General features: G+C 51.9%; 1 protein-coding gene across 1 annotated transcript in view; it reads right to left on the bottom strand.

Moving 5' to 3' along the window:
* LOC137627426 (F-box/LRR-repeat protein 20-like) overlaps positions 1-24,979 on the bottom strand; it is a 210,602-nt gene that overhangs the window by 172,032 nt on the left and 13,591 nt on the right. Inside the window, exon 2 of the mRNA XM_068358512.1 lies at positions 8,511-8,623. Coding sequence (XP_068214613.1) covers positions 8,511-8,588 — 78 coding nt within the window. The 5' untranslated portion in view covers positions 8,589-8,623. The remainder of the gene's footprint in view (positions 1-8,510; positions 8,624-24,979) is intronic.

The following is a 24,979-nucleotide window of genomic DNA, read 5'->3' as shown; positions in this document are numbered from 1 at the left end:
ACTAATAGGCGAGTTCCAGGAGGGAGACTTGCAAGCTCTGGGAGAGAGTCACTGGTGCTTAACAGTAGAGCGCTGAGAGGTGGAATCCCACAAGTCATGGGGGCTCATTCAGGCCAGTGATGCTCACACGTCTGGCGAGACCAATTTTCATCACACCTTGTGTGATGATCTCTCTGAGGCATGAGACAAATCACGCGTCACCTGATGGTCAGGTGACGATAGCTCGTCCTATGACAAGTAACGAGTAGCTGGTGAGTCATGCGCAGCTGACGAGTGACGAACAGCTGACGTGACGAACAGCTGACGTGACGAACAGCTGACGTGACGAACAGCTGACGAGTCTCTCACAGCTGACACATAGTGAGCAGCTGGCAAACCATGCACAGCTGACACATAGTGAGCAGCAGGCAAACCATGCACAGCTGACACATAGCGAGTAGCTGGCGAACGATGCACAACTGTCAACTGGCGAGCGGCTGTCAAGTGACGAACGGCTAGCAAGTCACACGTAGCTGTCGTATAGCAAGCAGCTGGCGAGTCAAACGTAGCTGACGGCTGGCTAACAGCTGACGCGTTACGAAAGCCCAAAGGCTCAGCGTGACGAGAGCCCGGAGTTTCGGGGTGTCAGTCCTTTATGGGAGTGAACAGGCAGTCTCCTTACCGCAGGGGAAGAATGCCCAGGGTGACAAGGGACGAAGAGTAACAAACTCCAACACTCGTCGAACCCCAAAAGGGGAACGTCTAGCAGGAACCTACGAAGAGGGAGCCTGTTCTGAAAACATCAGAGAAGTCACGTGTTAGTCTCTCAGGAACATGGTTTCTCTGGGGGGATCTCACTTGCGGACAAGAGAAATGGACACCCGATGGAGAAACCTGCCTCAGACTTTGCTCCTCTCTGACGGAAGAGTCGGCTCAGTGAGGGGGGAGCGCCGTCTTCAGTGTCAGCAACAACAGAAGGCAACAGCAAGTCTGAAAGGGCACCAGCGACACCAAGGTCATCTGCTGCTGCACCCAAAGGGGAAGGATTCACCTCTGAGTAAGTTAGAGTCTGCTTCCTCTAGGCACCCAGCTGCAGGAGCTCATAGAGAACTTCCTTCGAGGGGGGACGAGTCAAACCCAACAATGGCCACATCTGGAAAAGATCAGAAAAAGAGCAGGCACTCGCCAGGGAAGAGCGCGGAACCGTTTCTCTGGGGAAACAGTAGGGGATCCCCGAAGTTTACCTAGAGTTAAATGGCCTGCACTGCTACTCGGCCATTCCCCAGAGGAGACCGATTGAGGAGCGGCTTTGGGAAGAGATTGGGGGGTCAAAGAGGAAGTCCGAGACTTCTTCGACTTCAAGGAAGATCCCGAAGGCGAAGAATCTCGTTTGGACTTCTTCTTCTGCCTATGCCCAAACCTCTTCCAATGGGAGGCAGACCACTCCCGGCATTCGGAACAAGTATTGTCCCATCGGCGGTGACAGACACAGTTAGTGCGGGTCAGTCTCAAGGCCGGACATAAAGGTGCCGCAGGTGCAGCCCTTAGGTCTACGATATGTGCGCATGAGGCTGACAAGAAGAGCACACACACACACACTGAAAAAGAAAAAGGATAAAAAAAGAAATTGTAAATATTTCAAGTCTCAGTTAAAGTCAAATGGCAGTCAGTTCAAGAGGGAGAGAGTAGCAATGTCCGCACTCTACCTGAGCCAAAAGCAAAGTGGAAACTCGGCTACCTCCTACCGCTCCTGCTAACTAGCGTTTAAGGTAGTTATCGCTCGTTAAGTCTTATGACTCGTCTTTCATCTATGCCAAAAATAACATCCCCTATAAATAGTGAGGGTTTGTATAGAGTGACGGAACAAGAATAAATTGGGCCCAAGTAGGACGCGAGGAATACTACGTTGGACTACCACCACAGATGATGTCAGTGTGAAGGTAACACTACCTGTCGAGTGAGTGAGGCCTATTTGCCCCTCAGCAGCAACCTGTGTTTGTCTGGTAAAAATGACAAACTTATAACAGAGTTTGTATTTTTCCTAACATACAAACCCGAATTCTTTACTATAGGAGATATTCTAGCGCGAGCTGGAAAATACGGCAGAAAAACCTTAACAAGGTCGTTAACGACCGGACAGGTAATTACCCACCTGTCAGTGGTGGGGGACCGCCGGTCGGTAGCTGCTGTTTACCTTCAATCGGATTCTAGTTAGGACTATCCTAGGGGGGCGGTGATGGAGGGAAGATTTGTGTAAAGAATTCGGGTTTGTATGTTAGGAAAAAGTTTGTCATTTGTTCCTACATTAAATACAAACCCTCATTCTTTACTATAGGAGACTTAGTCTTGAGGCCAGGGTGGCCAAGGAGTTCCCTATCTTTAGGGAAGATAGTCCTCAGACTAGACTCTTTTGAAGCAACAATCTTCCGCTATCTTCTTTCTTTGTAGATCCCCAGAATCTCAGTACAACTGAAGGTTTGCAACTTCATGGAAACAAATGTTTCAGGATGAAGTGGGTCAGGAACATTCGACTCGGACCCCTTCAAACTTAGGATTCCCCCGACCTTGCCAAGGGGAAATCTCGTGACCACGAGTATAACTTATACTCTGTGAGAGGAATCAGATGAGTATCATATCTTATTTCCATTGGCGAGTCCAGCTGAAACTGGATACAGGCTAAGATCCCCAGATGTGGGGGAGAAGGAGACGAAGAAGATCGATGGATGTCCTTCTTAAAACCTAGTGTAACCAAGAATCCTCAACCAATGGTTACTGTCCCCTGAAAGGGCGTAAGGTAGTAACAGCATCTGTTGACCTGTCACAATAGGCCCTATAAATAGGGTGTCTAGAGACCTATGTGTCACGTCGCTCAAATAGTGAGCAGTGAATGTAGATTGGCGTTTCCAGACCCCAACACTTAAGACTTGGGAGACTGAGAAAATTCTCTTAAACGCCAAAGAGGCAGCCACTCCCCTAACTTGATTGGCTCTGGGTTGTGCTGCCTCTGGGTCTCCATGAAAAGACTTCGCAATAACTTTCTTAAGTCAGAAAGAGATGGTGTTGCGAGAGATTCTCTTCTTTACCCTGTTGGTTGGTACAAGGAAGAGATGACGGAGATGTGGTCTGAAAAATCTGGTGCGCCTCAGATATTTCTTTGACGCCCTGACTGGGCTTAGTAACGACTGGACTGCATCCTGTGTTACCTATTGAAAGTAGAAATTCTCGAAATCTCCCATTGGTAGATGAAGGATTATGAGTCTAGCCACCAAGCCCGGTACGAAGTTGCGAGACACTCGCCCTCCCCCCATCTCTTAGAATGGGTGACGTAAGACAGACCATGTAGCTCACTGACCCTTTTAGCGGAGGACAGAGGTACGAGGAAGACGGTCTTAAGGTTCAGAGAGTAGTCTGAGGCCCTTAAGGGCACATAGGGCAGACCCTTCAGCGAACGTAAGACACGTCTCAAGGAGATGGTCTAATCTCACGTCTCAAGGAGATGGTCTAATCTCAAGTGGGGGGCAAGATCACTCCAACACCGACACAACCAAGGTGATGTCTTCTGAGGCGGACAGGTCAACCCCTTCTCCGTCTACAGATGAGGCTCAAGGCTGCGCGATAGCCCTTAATCGCCGAGACTGAGAGAAGCTTTCCTCACTGAGGTACAAAAGGAAGTCTGGGAACTACTGATCCTTCCTTTTGAGGATCTAATACTTCACATTGTCACTATTGTAGTGGTTAAGAATTCCATTGTCTTAGCCCCAGCAGTTAGGACTTCTTGTAGGGACTGCCTAGAGTTTTGGTTTGACAAGTCCTCGTGACTTGCAAGGTAGCCGCCTGAATCAGACCACGTGTCAAGCCAGAAGGGACATTGAAGTCGCTTCCCTTGCCGAGGCTTCTGTGACTGAGAAGAGCCTGGAAGAGTTGAGTGTCTCTTCGAGGATTAGCCTGGTGTGAGCCTCGCCGTGAGGGGATCTAAGATCAGAGGAGAAGGTTGACGTCTCTGAACTCGGAGAACAGACCAGGTTTAAAGGTCGCTCAAGAAAGGCAGAGGCGAGGGACAGTGACATTGCACTAGCCGTTAGGACAATGTCCTAGAGACTGACCATATATGGTCAACGACCAAGCCTCCTCTCCATCCCAGCTAGGACCAGGGAAGGCCAGGCAGAGGCTGCTTAAGATTCAGCAGATAGATCTATAGGCTCCCCCAACCTTAGCTTACAAGGATGGTAAGGTTGTAGGCACTGAAGGCTCTAACGAGTCTGGGCGGGACTCGAACCCCAGACTGTCAATACATAGCCTGTCTAAGGCTGGAGAGTCAAAGGGTCGAGGAGACAGATGCAAATGACCAAGGCATGAGATATAACACATAGTTCTTAGAGTCCTTAAATAGGAGGATTCTAAGTCCCTCGACGGCAGCTCTCACGAGGAATCCTCAGGCTGCGATACTTCCTTGCGTGTTATTACAGGAAAAAATGGAGACGCGAGTAGCAGACAAACCTTATATCTTACCCCTCGAATCTTTCTTATCGAAATGGGAAGAATGGTAGAAGTCGGAGTGCCTGGAGGTACTGTAATGGCGAAGACCGCTGACGCGAGTGGGAAGACTCTGTCATAAGAGTAAACTCTTAATGACGATGATCGCGTGCATAGCACTAATTGCGCGCATGCACAGACACTGTGCTAATTGTTACGAGAGCCCGACTACTCCACATAACAAACTCGAAGGTTCCAAGTCGTGTGAACTCGAAAGTCCAACACGACAGAGGCCCGAAGGACTCCTAAGGTCATGAGAACCCGTAGGATAAACATGACGAAAGTTTAAAGGCTCCCGATCACGCCCGGCGAAAGGGTGATCGTCACGAGACCCCGAGGGGTCAACATGAGGGGAACCAGTAGGATCAAAAAGACGTCTCCTACCAGCACGAGGGGGAGAACGTCAGGAATGAAAATAACTCCTCCGCAGGGTAGATTTGTTCTCCCGAAGGAGAATGTCGCTTAATAAAAGGCTCTCGCTCCGCCCCTGGAGGAGAACCAAAAAGCGTAAGAGGGAGGAGCGTAAATCAGTAAACTCCAACAAGTTTTCTTCTCGTGATTGGTAGGAAGGATCTCCCTAAGGAGATTGCCTAAAACAAGCTTTCTCCCTGCCCTATTGGTAAAAGCGTAGGCGTATTAACCTTTCTCTCTCAATGAGGGAAAAAGTCCTCCCGAAGGAAGGATTGCCAAAGGCAAGATTTCTTCCCTCTCTCTGGGGAAAAGCGTAGGTTTAATAATTTCTCTCTCGCGAACGAGGGAGAAGTCCTCCCGTAGGAGGACATCGCCTAAGGCAAACTTTCTCCCAGATCTATGGGAAAAAATCATAGGCGTAATAATCTCTCTCTCGCGGACGAGAGAGAAGTTCTCCCGAAGAAGGACGTCGCTTAAGACAAGTTTTCTCCTAGTTCTAGGGAAAAAACGTAGGCGTAAAAACCTCCCTCTCGTGAACGAGAAAGGAGTCCTCCCCAAGGGGGACTTGGCCTAAGACAAGCTTTCTCCCAATTCATGGGAAAAAAGCATAGGCTTAATAATCTCTCTTGCGAACGAGAGAGTTCTCCCGAAGGAGAACATTGTCTAAGACAAGCTTTCCCCCAGTTCTATGGGACAAAAGTGAAGGCATAATAATCTCTCTCTCGCGAACGAGAGAAAAGTTCTCCCGAAGGAGAACATTGCCTAAGACAAGCTTTCCCCCAGTTCTATGGGAAAAAAGCGAAGGCGTAATAATCCCTCTCTCGCGAACGAGAGAGAAGATCTTCTGAAGGAGGGCATTGCCTAAGGCAAGTTTTCTCCCAGTTTTACGGAAAAAACGTAGGCGTAAAAATCTCCTCTCGTGAACGAGAGAAGTCCTCCAGGATGAAGGATATCGCCTGACCCAAGCATACTCCCAGGGAGAAGTTCCCCCGAAGGAGGCATAAGCCGTAGACTTGCTTTTCCCCAGCTCCAGGGTAGAAAGCACAGTCTTCGGGGACAAGATAGCAGAGGTAAAACTCATTGAGCTGTTCGCAACTCCTTACGAAGGAGGGAAGGTTGCTGACTGTCTGAAGTGGGGAATCTTTCCCTCGGAAGGGGGATGGATCTTTCACGCAGTCCAATTCCGAGGAAGGTTATCACTCCCTCGTAAGGGGAGGATCTCTAATCCCTGGAGGTGAACCCCCTGTCAGCAATCTAAGTTTCCCAATACAGTAAGTTGATCAAGTTGCAGGTTGACAACGAGTGTTACCTCGTAACATGGGCAGCTCATGAGCTGCCACATGAAGCACAGGATAACGAGCAGAGAGGCCGAAGCCTTTGTCATCGCGTTCTATGTTGCTGCTATCTGTGTGTTTTCTTTTAGCCTCTCTAACACGTTTCCCTTTTCCCTTCTGCTCTCAACCGAAGAGAAGATTTCCGAGAGACTCGAAATCCTTAACTCGTTAGGGAGAAAAGGAATTAGGGAGGATGTCCTCTCCGAAACACGAGAGCGAGGGATTGACCCCGCGAGTGTATGATCGGAGATTTACGTGTGTAGCGCTAATTGTGTGCGAACACTCCGCGTGACAAGAGTCCGAAGACTCTCTGATCTAAGAGTAACACACTTGATGACTTGTGTCACGAGAACCCGAAGGTTCAGGGTGATCGTGCGTGCCCGTAGAGGTTGTGTTGCGAGAACCCGAAGGTTCAGCGTGAACGTGCGTGCCCCTAGAGATTGTGTTGCGAGAACCCGAAGGGCTAGAGCAACGGGAAAACGAGACACCAAGTGTCAGTGAGACTAAATGCACGAAAACCGGAGGTTTCAGCAACTTGCTGTGAGAAAACGAAGGGATAGCGCACCGGGAAACCGAGGTTTACTTGTCACGAGACCCCAAAGGGTCAGAGATCGAGAATTCAAAGGCGAGAGCGATCTCTGTGAAGATAGCGAGAAAAACAAGGCGAAGCGCTCTATCTGACTATTTCTAAGGCGGACGGAGACCCTCAAACTAATATGCGAAGAAGAGGGTTCGAGGTTAGGACGTGCTTTGCCCTTAGCCGCGCTCCTGGTTTTTTAGATGATCCCTCGCACGACGACGACAGCGAGGCAGAACGATGACGAGAGGGATCGTTCTTCTCATGTTTGTGACACGAATGTATATAATCTCGAGGCAGGAATTCTCGGGGAGAGACAGAAGGCGAGAAAGAGCGAGAATGATATCGTTTCTTCCTATTTCGCCTGTCTCTTCGGTGAGAATATCTAGGCGAAGGCAGAAACGGGCGTGCGGGAGAGTGATCTTGCATGTCTGTGCCAGCCGTAGGGCGCGCACGCGTAGGAGAAAATTCCCTAGCGTGCGCGCATAGAGGAATCATATGGGGCGCGCGGGCGTGCGCGCATATCCTTGCGGATGCGGGAGAAGGCTGGCGCATTGATAATCGCTGGCGTGTTGGAAAGCGCTAGCGCGTTGGTAAGCGCTGGCACTGCGGGAGAAGACAGCATGGCTGTCTATCAGAAGACCTTCTAACAGTAGAAAGTTGACGCGCAGGTTTTACCTGTCGCGTAAGATGGTGTTGAGCGCGTATGCGCACATGCAGAAGAATGTTGGCGCGCGGGAGTACATAGGAGAGCAGTGGCGCGCAGGAGAGTGCCATTGTGCACAAGGTTGGTGGCGCGCAGGAGTTTGTGCGCAGGTGAGTGCATGGCTCTTGTTGGAGCGCATGCGCATGTTGGCACATACGCTCTTGAGGCCCTATGTTAGGGTAAGAAGGAAGCGCTCTTAAGTTTGTGACGAGAGCGCTTATTCTAGCGGCGAGACATCTCGTGAAGAGACAGAAGGCGAGGAAGAGCAAGAACGATTATGTCTCCTCCTATGTCGCCTGTGACTCCGGAGAGAACGACCGGGCAAAGGAGTGCGAGCTCTCCTTTTCCTCTTTTCTCTCTCTCTCCTAGCCTCCGAAGAGGGGAGGACAATGAAGTGGAGGAGGAGGAGGAGAAGGTACTGTGAAGACCACTTCTACATACTTGGCAGGGGAACCCATCCTTCGCAGGGTAGCAGAACACCCATGACCTCCGAAACGGGGCATAGGGAAAGAGGATCCACATCCAGCAGTGACATAAAGGCGTCATGAACACTTCCTCAGGACATCATCTACATAGAAAAAGAAAAAGGATTAATCAAAATCAAAAAAAAGAAAGGCTAGTCTGCCAACAAATAAAGCAGGAGCAGTGGTGTTACCACTGCGACGACTAGAATTCGATTGAAGGTAAACAGCAGCTACCGACCGGCGGTCCCCCACCACTGACAGGTGGGTAATTACCCGTCCGGTCGTTAACGACCTTGTTAAGGTTTTTCTGCCATATTTTCCAGCTCGCGCTACAATATCTCCTATAGTAAAGAATGAGGGTTTGTATTTAGTGTAGGAACAAAAGCCTAAAGGGTATTCGAGCTTTGCTGAAGTCATACTCCTATTAAAGGTAGAATGCTTGTATTACCCATAGGAACAAAAAATATCTTTAAAGCACACAACTAAAACATACAAAGTTTACTCACTGATATTTCATGAATGGTTTGTGCCATAACCATGAAGCACATGTGCTCCAGGGTCTCAACACATTTCCTTGGAGGCATTGTGTACAATTTTACTTGCACTTGAAGAAGATATCCTGCAAAACAGTTATGCATTTAGTAAAGATATCGCAGCTAGTAAAAAAAATCAAGAAAAGCTAACTATTCAAAGTACCCAATAGATCCTATCCATACCTTACTAACCTAGATCATCCTTAAACACATTAAAACAATGCCCTATGACTGACTACCACAAATTTCATGAAAAAATTGACATGCTAATTAGGTCTTAAAGCTGTCATTATTAAAAGGGGAAGCTTATCCAGTCTAATTAGTTGTACTAGACTCTTCTAGAGCTGACCATATTAAATTCAGGAAGGAATAACTAACTCTAAGTGATACAAAAATAAATCAAATAGAAAATAACAAATTATAAAAGTACCGGTGATACTGTATAAAAAATTTGGAAGTAATTTGTATTTTTTCTAACATACAAACATGACAAATTCGTAGATAAATTGTATTTTTCCTAACTATACAAACCTTAGCTATTTAATATGGGTTATTACTTCGGCGTAGCTGAAATGACGAGCCATTAGAGTTTTAACGAGGGTTTACTACCCCACCCCTAGTCTACCTCCCCCCCCTCACACACACCTGTGAATACTTCACTTTGCTTAGAGGTAGAACTTCATGGGGGACAGGGCTGGCGGGCAAGTTTGATTAAATAGCTAAGGTTTGTATACTTAGGAAAAATACAAATTATCTACGAATTTGTCACTTGTTCCGTAACTGAAATACAAACCACGCTATTTAATATGGGTGACTCACCCCTTAGGAAGGGTGGTAAGTCCCTGCCATACTGGCTTTGGCTTTGCCTGGGGACTCCATATTTGAGTGTGTAAGTACTCAGGCAATAAGGAGTTCCTGCACCTTGCTAGTATTGCTGTGCAACTGCTGCGGCCTACATAAGCTGTCTGTGAAGGTGAGAAGCGTGACTCGTCCTAGGAAGTTGACCTGGAGTTCTTCAGATAGAATTCTAGGCTAGGACTCTCCCATTACCACCTCGTCAGGGTATGGGGACGTGATAGTATTAACCTTAATACTAGGAACACAAGGAAGCAAGGTTTACCTGCAGTGGTTTGAAGTCAGCTGTGCAGAGAACCCAGGATGCTGCTTCATCCAAGGGAGGAGAGGATGAAGAAAAGAATAAGGGCCAGGCATACCTTTTCATTCATGCAGACTAAAACCGGGTAACAATGCCCTCAACCCTCTGCTACTTGTCCATTAAGGAGCCTAAGGTTAGATCAGCTGTTGTGCAGCCACCACAGGGCCGATAGAGAACGTATCAAGCTTCCTGTGTGTCACGTCTTGCAGGTAGTGGGTTGTGAAGGTCGTCTGACGCTTCCACACCCCAGCTTGTAGGACCTGCGTCACTGAATAGTTCTTCTTGAAGGCCAGGGACGTAGCTATGCCCCTGACATCATGTGCTCTAGGGCGACGTGACGGAGGAGGGTCAGGATTCAAGGCTAGGTGTATTACCTTGCGAATCCAGGCTGAGATGGTATTCCTAGTGACCCTCCTCTTCGTTTTCCAAGTGCTCATAAACAAGGCTTGCACTTGGGGACGAACTGCAACTGTTCTTTTAAGATACAACCTCAGACTCCTTACTGGGCACAGTAGGAGATGGTCTGGGTCATCTGTTACAGAACGAAGACTCGAAACCTGGAAAGAGTCGAACCGAGGGTCCAGCACTCCCGGATTCTGAGTCTTGGCAACAAACTCAGGGACAAACCTGAACGTTACCTCCCCCCATCCCCTTGAATGGGCGATGTCGTATGAGAGACCATGAAGTTCGCTGAATCGTTTGGCCGAAGCCAAAGCTAGCAGGAACATCGTCTTCCAAGTAAGGTGGCGATCTGAAGCCTGGCGTAATGGTTCGTAGGGAGGTCTCTTAAGAGACCTGAGAACTCGAACCACGTTCCATGGAGGTGGTCTCACTTCCGACTGAGGGCAGGTAAGTTCATAACTCCTTATGAGTAGAGAAAGTTCCAGCGAGGAAGAAATGTCCACTCCTTTGAGCCTGAAGGCTAGACTTAAGGCTGAGCGATAGCCTTTCACCGCCGAGACTGAAAGGCGCATTTCTTCCCGCAAATACACGAAGAACTCCGCTATTGCTGGAATAGTGGCATCGAGTGGAGAGATACCCCTTTCACGACACCAACCACAGAAAACTCACCACTTCGCCTGGTAGACCACTGCGGATGACCTGCTCAGGTGTCCAGACATCCTATTCCCAACTTGCTGCGGAAATCCCCTCTCAGAGAGGAGGAGCTGGATAGTCTCCAGGCGTGAAGTCAAAGCGAAGCTACGGCTTTGTGGAAGATGTTGGCGTGTGGTTGTTTGAGTAGCCCCCGACGTGGAGGGAGTTCTCTCGGGGGCTCCGTAAGGAGTTGCAGAAGGTCCGGAAACCACTCTGCGTGATGCCATAGCGGAGCTATCAGGGTCATCGATAGATTGACCGATATTCTGGTCTTGTTGAGCACCCTCCTCATCAGACAGAACGGGGGAAAGGCGTAAACGTCAATGTTTTCCCACCGTTGTTGAAAGGCATCTTACCAGAGAGCCTTGGGGTCCGGGACTGGGGAGCAGTACAGCGGGAGCTTGAAGTTCAGTGCTGTAGCGAACAGATCCACAGTCGGGGAACCCCACAAAGTCAGGACTTTGTTGGCTACTTGAATTGAATTGAATTGAATTGAATATGACAAATTCGAAGATAATTTGTATTTTTCCTAACCATACAAACCTTAGCTATTTACAAAGGGTTTACTTTTAGCGCAGCTGAAATGACGAGCCAATAGTTTTTAACGAGGGTTAATTACCCCCGCGCTAGTTAGCGGGGGGAGGGGAAGGGTAGCATGCTACCCCTCCCCCCTCCACACACCGGTGACTTGCTTCACTTCACTTAGAGGTAGGACTTGACTTGGGGGTCAGGGATGGCGGGCACATATGTGTAAATAGCTAAGGTTTGTATGGTTAGGAAAAATACAAATTATCTTCGAATTTGTCATTTGTTCCGTAACCGAAATACAAACCACGCTATTTACAAAGGGTGACTTACCCCTTAGGAAGGGTGGAAAGTCCCCAGCCTTACTGACTTCGGCTTGCCCGGGGGCTCGATCCCTCAGTGAGCAGCACTAGAGAGAGGGAGCCCCTGTACCTCACAGGTTCCTAGCATCGCTAGGAACGAGTGGCCTACATAAGCAGTGTGAGGAGGAGAGTGTGACTCGTCCTATGAAGTTGACCTTGAGACCTTCAGATAGGAATTCTAGGATAGGACGTTCCCCATACCACCTCGTCAGGGTATGGGAGACGCAACAGTATTAAGCTTAATACTAGGAGCACAAAGAAGCATGGGTTACCTGCAGAGGTGTTGGTCAGCTATGCTGCTTCCCCAAGAGAGGGGAGAATGAAGAAAGAAGTAAGGGTCAGACATACTCTTTCATTCACGCAGACTAAGACCGGGTAACAACGCCCTCAACCTACTGCTACTTGTCCAAAAAGGAGACTGAGGTTAGACCAGCTGTTGTGCAGCCACCACAGGGCCGATAGAAAACGTATCGAGGCTCCTGTGGGTCACGTCTTGCAGGTAGTGGGCTGTGAAGGTCGTTTGACGCTTCCAGACCCCAGCTTGAAGTACCTGCGTCACAGAGAAGTTTCTCTTGAAGGCCAGGGATGTAGCAATACCCCTGACATCGTGGGCCCGAGGGCGACGTGACGGAGGAGGGTCAGGATTCAGGGCATGGTGGATAACCCTTCGAATCCAAGCTGAGATGGTGTTCCTGGTGACCCTCCTCTTTGTCCTGCCTGTGCTCACAAACAAAGCTCGCACATGAGGACGGACTGCAGCCGTTCTCTTCAAGTAGTACCTCAGACACCTCACTGGGCATAGTAGCAGCTGGTCTGGGTCGTTTGTTACAGAACGGAGACTTGCGATCCTGAAAGAGTCGAACCGAGGATCCGGCACTCCAGGATTCTGAGTCTTGGCCACAAACTCAGGGACGAACCTGAACGTTACCTCCCCCCATCCCCTTGAATGGGCGATGTCGTACGAGAGACCATGAAGTTCACTAACTCGCTTGGCCGAGGCCAAGGCGAGTAGGAAAGCCGTCTTCCAAGACAGGTGGCGATCGGAGGCCTGGCGTAATGGCTCGAAGGGAGGTCTCTTGAGAGACCTGAGGACTCGAACCACGTTCCATGGAGGGGGTCTCACTTCCGACTGGGGGCAGGTAAGCTCATAGTTACGTATGAGTAAAGAGAGTTCTAGCGACGAAGAAATATCCACGCCCTTCAATCTGAAGGCCAAGCTTAAGGCTGAGCGATAGCCTTTCACTGCCGAGACAGAAAGGCGCATTTCTTCTCGCAGATACACGAGGAAGTCCGCTATTGCTGGAATAGTGGCATCGAGTGGAGAGATACCCCTTCCACGACACCAACCACAAAAGACTCTCCACTTCGCTTGGTAGACTCCCTCAGAGGACCTTCGCAGGTGCCGAGACATTCTCTCCGCAACCTGTTGCGAAAAGTCTCTCTCCGCGAGGAGACGCTGGATAGTCTCCAGGCGTGAAGCCGAAGCGAGGCTACGGCCCTGTGAGGGACACCGGAGTGGGGTTGTCTGAGAAGCTTGTGTCGTGGAGGAAGCTCCCTTGGGCGTTCCGTCAGGAGTTGCAGAAGGTCCGGAAACCATTCCGCGTGATGCCATAGCGGAGCTACTAGAGTCATGGAACAGTTGACCGATAGTCTGATCCTGTTGAGCACCCTTCTCATCAGACAGAATGGTGGGAAGGCGTACACGTCGATGTTGTCCCACCGTTGCTGGAAAGCATCTTGCCAGAGTGCCTTGGGGTCCGGGACTGGTGAGCAGTACAGGGGCAGCTTGAAGTTCAAGGCTGTCCCAAACAAGTCCACCGTCGGGGAACCCCACAAAGTCAGGACTTTGTTGGCTATCTGAGGATCCAAAGACCACTCGGTACTCACTATCTGCGAAGCCCTGCTCAGACTGTCGGCGAGCACATTCCTCTTGCCAGGAATGAAGCGAGCTGATAGTGTTATCGAGTGGGTTTCGGTCCACCTCAGAGTCTCTACTGCAAGATGGGATAGCTGTTGCGAAAAAGTGCCTCCCTGCTTGTTGATATAAGCCACTACCGTGGTGTTGTCGCTCATCACCACCACGGAGTGACCCGCCAGGGACCGTTGGAACTGCTGAAGAGCCAGAAAGACGGCCTTCAATTCTAGCAGGTTGATGTGTAGGCACTTTTCTGATTCTGACCAAAGGCCTGAGGCCCTCTGGTTCAGAACGTGCGCCCCCCACCCTTCTTTTGACGCGTCCGAAAAACAGAGTCAATTCCGGGGGGAGGACGAGAAGACTCACTCCCTTCCGCAGGTTCTCGTCGGCCAGCCACCACCGCAAGTCCGTCTGTTCCAGAGACCCCATTGGGATCAGAATGTCCGGGGAATCGGATCCTTGATTCCACCGGGACTTGAGCCGCCATTGAAGGGATCTCATCCTGAGGCGGCTGTTTGGAACCAGACGGGCCAGGGAGGATAGGTGGCCTAAGAGACGCAACCACGATTGGGCGGGGAGTTCTTTTCGCCTGAGGAAAGGTTCCGCCACCCTCCTCAGCCTTGCTATCCGGTCGTCTGATGGAAAGGCTTTGTGGAGATTGGTGTCTATTAGCATGCCTAGATAAACCAGTCGTTGGGACGGCTGCAGAGAGGACTTCTCGAGGTTTACCACGATCCCCAGATCCTGGCAAAGATCCAGAAGCCTGTCTCGGTGCCGAAGAAGGGTCGACTCCGAGTCTGCTAGGATCAGCCAATCGTCCAGGTAACGAAGGAGACGAATGCCGTTCCTGTGCGCCCAAGATGAAATCAGGGTGAACACTCTGGTGAACACCTGAGGAGCTGTGGAGAGACCGAAACACAGCACCTTGAACTGGTAGATCTTGTTGTCTAGGCAGAATCTTAGGTACTTCCTGGAAGACGGATGGATTGGGATCTGGAAGTACGCGTCCTTTAGATCCAGTGTACACATGAAGTCTTGTGGTCTCACCGCAAGTCTGACCGTGTCTGCTGTCTCCATGCTGAACCGGGTTTGTTTGACAAACCTGTTCAGAGCTGAGAGATCGATGACGGGTCTCCAGCCTCCAGTAGCCTTCTTTACAAGAAAGAGTCGACTGAAGAAGCCTGGAGAGCCGTCCACGAATTCCTGGAGAGCACCCTTCTCGAACATGGTCTCGACTTCAGCCTGAAGGGCCAGCCCCTTTGCCGATCCCATGGCATAGGAGCTCAACGACACTGGATTCGCTGTCAGGGGAGGTTGAGATGACGTGAACGGGATGCGATAACCTTGGCCAATCACTGAGACCGTCCAAGCATCGGCCCCGTGTTGCTGCCACCTGCGGACGTAACGCTGAAGGCATCCCCCCACAGGTGGACACGCAGGGGGACTGCCACCCCTAGGGCTTGCGGCCGCGGCCGCCACCCCTGGGAGTCTTGCCTCCCCTGGAGGACTTACCGCCCCTCTTGACCTTGGCTGGAAAGGGCTGGGGCTTAGACACCACTTTCTTAGCTGCCGGTGCCTGTTTGGGAGCCTTACGAGGCTGTTGCTGCTGTTGTGTTGGGGCTGGAGGCTTATAGGGCCGAGTTGTAAGGGCCCTGTGGAGGAGGGAGTCCGTGCTGGATTTCCTCCACCTCTCAGCCGTTCGCTCCAAGTCTTGAGGCTCAAACAGGCTCTCCCCCAGAAGGGAAGCATGTCGGAGCCTACACACATCTACGGCGGGGACCTTCGGATGGAATCTCTCGGACAGAGCATCGCGACGCTTCAACACCGAGTTGGCCCACAGGGTGGTAACCTGGTGCGCCAAAAACTCGATGGAGCGGGTACCCGAGAGCAAGAAGGTCTCTAAGGCCTTCCTATTGGTCTCCTTGGACAAGTCCTCCGATCGCAATAGGATGCCCAGAGATCCTAGCCAGAAGTCCAGCCATGAAGTGGCCTGCATGGCACACTTAGCGACCTTCTCGTGGTTAAGGATCTCTGCCGCCGAGAACGACACCTGCTGGGCAGAGTTTCTCAAGGGGAACTCCCTTCGCCAGCTCCTCCACAGAGTGATGGAGAGGAAGAGCGAGGTTGTGCTCACCCAGGATCTCGAAATACCTCCTCTGCTGAAGGCGAGGAGGAGGGATGAGCTTGTTCCCGGCAGTGGAACGACTGGAGGAGGCAAGAAGTGCGAGCTGAGCGTTGGCCCTAGCTCTGGCACTCTTCAGCCCCCGAGACCAGGGCAGAGCTGCACTGGTCTTAGGGGCCTTCCGAACGTCAAACACTTCATCCAGAATCGTGTCTTTGCCTTCACGGGGGGCGATGACTGGATCCGTAAGTCTGTTAAGTTGCCTTATCAGGCTTAGGACCTGCCAGAAGGCATGTTCGGACTCTTGCTGTTCTCCTCCCTGCGGGCTGGCAGCTAAGTCTCCTGCCCCAGGAATCTCTTCCTGGGGTGATACGTGGACATTCCCCTGGGTAGTCGTGGGTTCCTGACGAATCCTTGCAGAGGATTTAGGGACGGTCTTGGAATCCTTGGGTTCCCTCCTGGGAGGGATACAGGATCCCAACAACGAGGTTCGAGGGGCCCCTTCCTCACGAGACGATTCTCCTGCCTGAAGCGAAGTCTCCCCCCCTGGTGCCGAGGGGAAGACTACCGCCCCACTGGACTCACCTGAGGACGGAAAGGCCTCGTCCACGGGAGAAGGAGAGAGTACTCGTGCAGGAGAAGGGACCTTCGAGACCGACCTCTTGGGAACCAACTTCGCCCTGGGGGAAGTCACCACGAAGTCCACTCCTCTCTTTCTCTTTAGCGTAGGAGAGACAGCCGCTGGTTTGTTACCCTGGCCGGCGAGTGCTGGTTTTATAACCCTCACTAACGCCCATGCCAGCGGACCAAACCAAGTCTGCTGCTCCAAGGACACAGAGTCCGAAATCCTCGCTAAAGGGAAAGGGATCGGGCGATCCTTTGGAGTGGACACGACAGTACCTGCCTGAAAAGAAGGTGGGGAAGAATGCTGTACTGACCTGTCTTCGTCCTGCACTACCAACCTGTGCTTTGATGGAGGTGATCCCGAGTGCCGTCTAGGAGCACGCGTCCCTGCTGCTACCACCGGCTGTGGAATTCGCTGCGAACGATGGTCGCACGAGGGCGAATGGTCGCGCGAAAGCGAATGGTTGCGCGGGAGCGCGGGCGAGCGATCGCGCGGGCGCCCAGGTGGATGATCGCGCGGGCGCACAGGCGAGCGGTCGCGCGGGCGCGCAGGTGAGTGGTCGCGCGGGCGCGCAGGCGAGCGATCGCGCAGGCGAGTGGGCGCGAGGGTGGGCAGGTAAATGAGCACGTGTCCGAGGCGACGAACGCAAGCGTTGGCGCGACGGCGAGGGATCGTGCTGCCGCGTAGGTGAGGAAGATCGCTGGCGATGTAGATCCACAGGCGATCGATGACGAGCTGGTGAGTGCAGTCGCTCAAGTTGGCGATGGCGCGATGTGGTATGTCGACGCACTGGTGTGCGATGGTGAGCAGCATGCGCAGGTGAATGACCGCGTAATGGTAAGCGATGGCGAGCAGCATGCGCAGGTGAATGATCGCGTGATGGGGTGAGATGGTGATCAGCATCCGCAGGAGGGCGATCGTTCAGGGTCGTGCGATGAGGAGCAGCATGCGTAAGCGGGCGATCGTGCAGGAGCGAGCGATGGCGAGCAGCATGCGCAGGTGGCCGATCGCGTGATGGGGTGCGATGGTGATCAGCATCCGCAGGAGGGCGATCGTGCAGGGTCGTGCGATGGCGAGCAGCATGCGAAGGAGGGCGATCGTGCAATGGCGAGCGATGGCGAGCAGCATGTGCAGGCGGGCGATCGCGCGATGGCGAGCTAGAAGCTGGCGAACCATGTTCCTTCAGAACCGTTGGCGAACGTCGGCGTGCTAGTTGTCGCTGTTGAATAGGCGATACTAAGATCGCCTGTGCACGCTGGCGAGGAGGTAATCGCTGGCGCGTAGGTGATCGCTGGCGAGTTGGTGATCGCTGGCGAGCAGAAGGTCGACGCGTGTCCTGTGAGAGGACAGGTGGCGCGGCGCGTTCACGAGCAGGAACGGGAAGATTGCTGGCGCGTTGGCGAACATGTGTTTCTGACACACGCGCAGCACGATGTTGCGTAGCCACAGGACCAGGCAGATGATGAGCAGGGAGTTCAGCAGGAACTGGGCGAGGGTCCTCAAATGAGCGCTGACGCTCGGAAGAGAGCTGGCGAGGGGGGCGAACATCAGGAGAGAGCCGACGAGCAGGTGAGTCTTGGCGAGCAGGAGATCGTCGACGAGCAGGAGAGCGCTGGCGAGCAGGAGAGCGCTGGCGTGCAGGAGAGCGCTTGTGCGCTAGCACTGCTCGCGTAAGGTAAGAATCCCTTAGCCCCGAAGGGACCGTTGCCCGTCGGGTGACGAGTTCTCCAGAAGGCGAAGATCCGGCAGGAGATGGTGAGCGGTCTGCAGAGAGGTTCAAGGAGGGCGGAGCAGTAAGTTGAGGCTGACGAGGAGAGTCCCCCCCGGAGGACGAAGACCCAAAAAGGCGCCTCTTAGTCCCCCTGTAAGGGGAAGGGAGGCCCTTGTGGCGTAGAGGACGGTGAGCCTTACGGCGGAGGCGGCCTCGGGGGAGATCGTCGGGACCATCGGTCCTCCGAAGGGGAGTCTCCGTCAAAACACTTCCCTCAGAAGGAAGTTGAGCAGCAGTCGAGACCGAAGGACTCACTTCCCCCTTCGAAGGATGTACGGAAGGAGGAGGAGAGCCTTTAGCACCATCACCAGCAACAGCACCTGCGGCGGAAGGCCCAGCCACGTCGGAGGCCTCTGTCACCACGCCGTCGACAATAGACAGAGGGTCTACCTCTGCTACCACCGGCGACTGCTTAACAGCAGCCCCCAACGAGACAAGGTCAATAAGAGCGACCCTGGAGGGCAAGCCCTTAAGCCCCAGGGACGACCAAATCTGTAAAAGATCATCACTGGATAAGGCATTATCAATAACCTCCCCCGGAGGAGGAGGGGGAACCGCCTCGCTATGGGAGGCGACGCCCTCTCCCCCCACCGAAGGTCGGGAAACAGAACAAGGGCCTGCGCTCCCACTCGGCCGACTCTCCTTAGGAGGCGGACGAGGGGGAGCTTCGGAGGAGGTTTGGGCGGCGGAAGAAGAGTCCCGAGAACCTTCCTCCTTCAAGGCTAACCCCGGAGGAGAACGGTCTCTCTTGGACTTCTTCTTACGCCGACGGCCAAACCTCTCCCACTGGGAGGCAGACCACTCCCTGCACTCACGGCACATATTCTCCTGGTCACACCGTCGGCCCCGACATTGAGGGCAGAGGGTGTGTGGGTCCGTATTAACGTCCGACATGAAAGTCCCACAAGGACGGCCGGCAACTCCAGGGCATGTACGCATAATAAAGAAAATAACTGAAGGTCAACTTCCAACCAACACACACGCTGAAAAGAAAAAGCAGAAAATTAAAGGCTGTCACGAAGGCGATGAGCAGACACGTCTGATCACCGCCGAGCCAAAAGTGAAGTGAAGCAAGTCACCGGTGTGTGGAGGGGGGAGGGGTAGCAAGCTACCCTTCCCCACCCCCCGCTAACTAGCGCGGGGGTAATTAACCCTCGTTAAAAACTATTGGCTCGTCATTTCAGCTGCGCTAAAAGTAAACCCTTTGTAAATAGCGTGGTTTGTATTTCGGTTACGGAACAAATAGGATTTAGGCATTAAGCCAAGCACTGGGGCATCAAAGGCCATTCAGCGCTATATAACGAAAATCATTCAATCATATCTGTATACTCACACCATTTAGTATCATTTTAACCTTTAATACAAATCGCAACACTTTCATACAATAAAATCTAGATGTGAAATAAATAGGGATTAAAAGGGTAAAATAAATAAATAAATTAATAAAATCAATTATAGCTCGTGATATAACCCAATACTTTGTATAAATTTTCTCAAGTTCAGGGTACTGTATTACAGTTTTCCCCCAGTATATCTCTTAAAGGTTTGTCCTGGAGTAAATGTGTCCTCCTCTGAAGATTAAAAACAGGACAATCGACTAAAATATGTTTAACATCCATTGTCACTTGACAGGTATTACAAAGAGGGGCCTGTCTCCCTTCCCCAATCTTCATTAAATAATTGTGCGTTGCATGTGTATGGCCAATACGCAGCCTAGTTAAAATAATGGTATCCCTCCTACTTGTAGAATTACAAGATGACCATTTATCCACCAATGGGTGGATTTGTTTCAATTTTGTATTGGTGGTTAGTTCAGACCATCGAGCTTGCCACTTATTTTTACAGTAAAGATGAATCTCACTTTTAAGATCTTTGTAAGGAATACTCAAGGGGGATGGTTGGCTACTTGAGGATCCAAAGACCATTCGGTACTCACTATCTGAGTCGCTCTGCTCAGACTGTCGGTGAGCACATTCCTCTTGCCTGGAATGAAGCGAGCCGAAAGTGTGACCAAGTGGACTTTGGACCATCTCAGTATCTCTACTGTAAGATGGGATAGCTGTTCTGAGAAGGTACCTCCCTGCTTGTTGATATAACCCACTACTGTGGTGTTGTCGCTCATCACCACCACAGAGTGGCCCGCCAGGACCTGATGGAACTTCTGAAGTGCCAGGAATACGGCCTTCATTTCTAGCAGGTTCATGTGGAGGTACTTTTCTGATTCTGACCACAAGCCTGAGGTCTTGTGGTTCAGAACGTGGGCCCCCCACCCTATCTTTGATGCGTCCGAAAACAACATCAAATCCGGGGGAAGGACGAGAAGATCCACTCCCTTTCATAGATTCTCGTCTGCTAACCACCACTGAAGGTTCATCTGTTCCGCGGGACCCATAGGGATCAGAGAGTCCGGGGAATCGTGTCCTTGATTCCATCGAGACGAGTCGCCACTGGAGAGATCTCATTCTGAGGCGACCATTGGGAACCAGACGGGCCAAGGAAGAGAGGTGGCCGAGGAGACGTAACCACGTTTGGGCTGGAAGTTCTTCTCGTTTGAGGAAAGGCCTTGCGACCTTCCTCAGCCTTGCTATCCTGTCGTCTGATGGGAAGGCTTTGCAGAGATTGGTGACCATGCCTAGGTATACCAGTTTCTGAGAGGGCTGCAGAGAGGACTTCTCGAGATTTACCATGATCCCCAGATCCTGGCAAAGTTCGAGAACCCTGTCTCGGTGGTGAAGAAGGGTTGCCTCCGAGTCTGCTAGGATCAGCCAGTCGTCCAGGTAACGGAGGAGACGGATACCGATCCTGTGAGCCCAAGATGATATCAGGGTGAACACTCTGGTGAACACTTGAGGAGCTGTGGAGAGACCGAAGCACAGCACCTTAAACTGGTAGATCTTGTTGTCTAGGCAAAATCTTAAGTACTTCCTGGAAGACGGATGGACTGGGATCTGGAAGTACGCGTCCTTCAGGTCCAGTGTACACATGAAGTCTTGCTGTCTCACTGCAAGTCTGACCGTGTCTGCCGTCTCCATGCTGAACGAAGTCTGTTTGACAAACCCGTTCAGGGTTGAGATGTCGATGACTGGTCTCCAGCCTCCAGACGTCTTCTTTACAAGAAAGAGTCGACTGTAGAAGCCTGGGGACCCGTCTGCCACCTCTTGGAGAACGTCCTTCTTCAACATGGTCTCGACTTCTGCCCGGAGGGCTTGCCCCCTTACCGATCCCATGGTAAGGGAGCTCAATGACACTGGCCTCCCTGTCAGGGGATCAGGGGAGGTAGAGATGATGTGAACGGGACGCAAAATCCCTGACCGATCACGGAAATTTTCCAGGTATCTGCCCCGAGTTGCTCCCACCTTGTCGAGCAACTTTGTAGGCATCCCCCCACTGGTGAACATGCAGGGGGACTGCCAATCCTAGCGTTTACGGCCTCGGCCGCTCCCTCTAGGATTTTTACCTCCCCTGGAGGACTTCCTGCCCTTCCTGTCTTTGACGGGAAAGGGCTTAGACACCTTTGGCTTTGCTGCTGTCGTCTTCTTCGTATTCTTAGCTGGACAGGGCTGTTGAGTTGCTGGAGGTTTGTAGGGCCTCGATGTCAGGGCCCTATGGAGGAGGGAGTCCTGGTTGGACTTCCTCCACCTCTCAGCAGCTAGCTCCACTATCTTGACCGGTAAAGGGAGTCTCCATAGTAAGTAACCCTATCCTCCTTGGGGGCTGAAGGACGAATCCTTTTCCTTTCCCCCTTTGGCCTGGCCTGTGGCATCTTGAACTACAGGGGGATACCCTGAGGTTCATGCCTAATCTCCTCCAGAGGTCTTTTGCGAGGGGATGATCGTCTCCCCTTGCCTGAGGGGCCCGCCTGTGCGAGAACTTCCGACCTCCTCCCAGGATCGGAGGGAGGAAAGGACCCCGGGGAGAGAAGAGGCGACAAGGGAATCCTAGGTATATCACCTAAAGACTGGGAGCGGGGAACGACTCCCTTCATGGCTTGGCGCATTACATTAAATAAGTTGCTAAGCCAGGGGGGTCACGGGCTCCTGTGGAACTAGAGGGAAGGTCCTTAGGAAAGGACTGCTCCCTAAGTTCAGGAACCTGGGCAGGTTCCCTAACCCTCTTGTCTGATAGAGGCTTCCCTACAGGCAATATAAGCACAGGCCTACCCTTAGGGATAGGATCTGGGCTCGGTCGCACAGGCGACCGTTGTCTCTGTTGAGGCCCAAGGGGCTCGAGAGACTGATTGTGAGCGCCAAGATGGTCGTGCGCTCTTGTGCCGAACTGTTGGTATGCGGAAGGGGGCTCGCGCGCACCTCTCCCGATTGCGCACACCTTTTTCGCGCTCCTGGAGCACATGAGGTTGTTCGCACACCTGGCACGCATAAAGTTACTCGCTCGCATGGCGCGCAACAGGATGTTCGCGCGCATGGCGAGCAATAGGCTGTTCGTGCATATGGCGTGCCATAGGATGAACCTGCGCGCCATGCTTGCCATTTTGTTTGCGCGCGCCATGCTTGCCATTTTGTTTGCGCGCGCCATGCTTGCCATTTTGTTTGCGCGCGCCAAGGCGATCGTGCGCGCCAAGTAGTTCATGCACGCTGATTCGGTTCTGCGCGCCAATTTGGCCGTACGCACCAATTTGGCCATACTCGCCAATTTGGCCGTACGCGCCAACTTGATCGTGAGCGCCAACTTGGTCGTGCGCGCGAGAACTCTCAGGTTGTTGAGAGAGCTCACTGGTACGCTCACCCGAAGGTTCACGATAGCTTGTGTTGTGTGAGCGCGAACGATCAACACAACGAGTTTAAAAACTCTGTCATAATAAGAATGATTCTGGTCACGAGAACCCGAAAGTTGCCGTGAACTGTGTTGCGAGAACTCGAAGGAGCAACGCAACGAGAAACCGGAGTTTCTCTGTCACGAAACACCGAAGTGTTAGCGCAACTAGAGTTACGAGAGCCCAAGGGTTCAGTGTAACTCAGGTTACGAGACCCTGAAGAATCAGCGTAACGAGGAATCGAGATTCCTCTGTCACAAGATCCCGAAGGATCAGCGTGACTGACGGTACGAGAAGCCGGAGGTTCAACGTCACCGTCGTTACGAGAGCCCGAGGGTTCAGCGTAACAGAAACCCAAAGGTTTCAAGTCGCGAGAGCCCGAAGGTTCGGCGCGACGGAGACCCGAAGGACTCCTGCTGTCCTGAGAACCCGCGGGATCAACATGATTAGAGCCCGAAGACTCACAATCACGCCAGCCCGAAGGCTGACCGTCACGAGACCCCGAAGAGTCAACGTGAGGAGAACCAGCAGGTTCAAAAAGACGTCACCTCACAGCCCGAGGAGGAGAACGCCCGGGGTGGAGAGGGGTTACCCACCCCTCCACTCTACGAACCTCCGGAGAGGAACGTACAACAGACTCCGCCCAAGGGGGAGACTGAATAAGATCGACAGATAAATCCTCCGCAGGGGAGGAAAGTTTGCCCGAAGGAGAACTACGCTTATAACAAGGTTCTTTTTCCGCACCTGGAGGAGAACCTAAAGCGTAAGAAGATTGCCGAAGCACAGAGGCAACCTTCTCTCGCGAACGAGATATGTTCCCGCGAGGGGGAAGCCCGCCTTGGAGAGAGCCCTGCCACCGCCCATGGTGGGTTAGCTAACTCCTCGGCGTTGGAACCAGACCCAAGGTCTGGCAAGGAACAGGCGCTCCCTGGGGAAAGAGAAGGAGCCGACTCACTAGGAGAGCCATCATCCTCGTCTATCCCCCAGGGTTGACCTGGAGTCACAAGCTCTGCGCTACTGCTCGACCGTACCCCGGAAGGGCCTGGTCGAGGATTAGCTTCGGGCAGAGATTTGGGCGTAGAGGAAGCAGAAGCCCGCGATTTCTTCGATTTCGAGGAAGACCCCGAAAACGAAGATTCCCGTTTAGACTTCTTCTTCTTACGCGCAAACCTCTCCCACTGGGAGACAGGCCATTCCCTGCACTCGGAACAGGTGTTGTCCCGCGAACACTGAGTTCCCCGACAAGCCGGGCATAAAGGATGTGGGTCTGTCTCCAAGGACAACATGAAGGTGCCGCAGCAGCGGCCCTTAATACCAGGACATGTCCGCATAGCGGGACAATAACTATACACACACTGACACACAAAAGAAAAAGAAAAAGTAATAAAGTCAAGGCAGTTTGTTAACGAGCCAAAAGTAAAAGTGGTTACTCAACCAACAGGTGTGAGTGAGCGGGGTAGCTAGTCTACCCCAACCCCCTCCCGCTAACTAGCGGATGGGGTAATGATCCTTCACTAAAATTATCTTGGCTGGTTTTCAGCGTTGCCGAAAGTAATACCCTAATAAATAACGAAGGTTTGTATCTGCGTCGGAACAAATGACAAATTCGTAGATAATTTGTATTTTTCCTAACTATACAAACCTTAGCTATTTAATAGGGGTATTACTTTCGGCATAGCTGAAATGATGAGCCATTAATTTTTAACGAGGGTTTACTACCCACACCGCCAGTTAGCGGGGGTAGGGGAGGGTAGCTTGCCACCGCGCCCCCCCCCCACACACCCGTGCTTGAGCTCACTTTGCTTGGAGGTAGGACTTCAAGGGGGATAGGGCTGGCTGGCAAGTTTGGTTAACCCTGGATAGGTACGCTCCTCGGACACCCCTTTAAGGGTATACTCGGACGCGAGCGACCCCGACGCCAAAAAAATTCTTGAAAAATCAGTTTTTGCAGTAACCTCCTTTTTTCTTTTGCCAAAAAAAACTTCAATGAATGCTTAAAACAACTGTAAAGATAAATACTACTCATCTGCAGAAAAACTATTTATTATAAATATTTTAAAAAATTAAGTAGAAAAAAAAAAGACCTTACATAAAAATTCA

This window comes from Palaemon carinicauda, chromosome 35 (genome assembly GCF_036898095.1).
Source record: "Palaemon carinicauda isolate YSFRI2023 chromosome 35, ASM3689809v2, whole genome shotgun sequence".
In the NCBI taxonomy this organism is placed as follows: Eukaryota; Metazoa; Arthropoda; class Malacostraca; order Decapoda; family Palaemonidae; genus Palaemon; species Palaemon carinicauda.
Note: the sequence above shows the minus strand (reverse complement) of the source record. Positions and strands in the feature narration are given on the sequence as shown.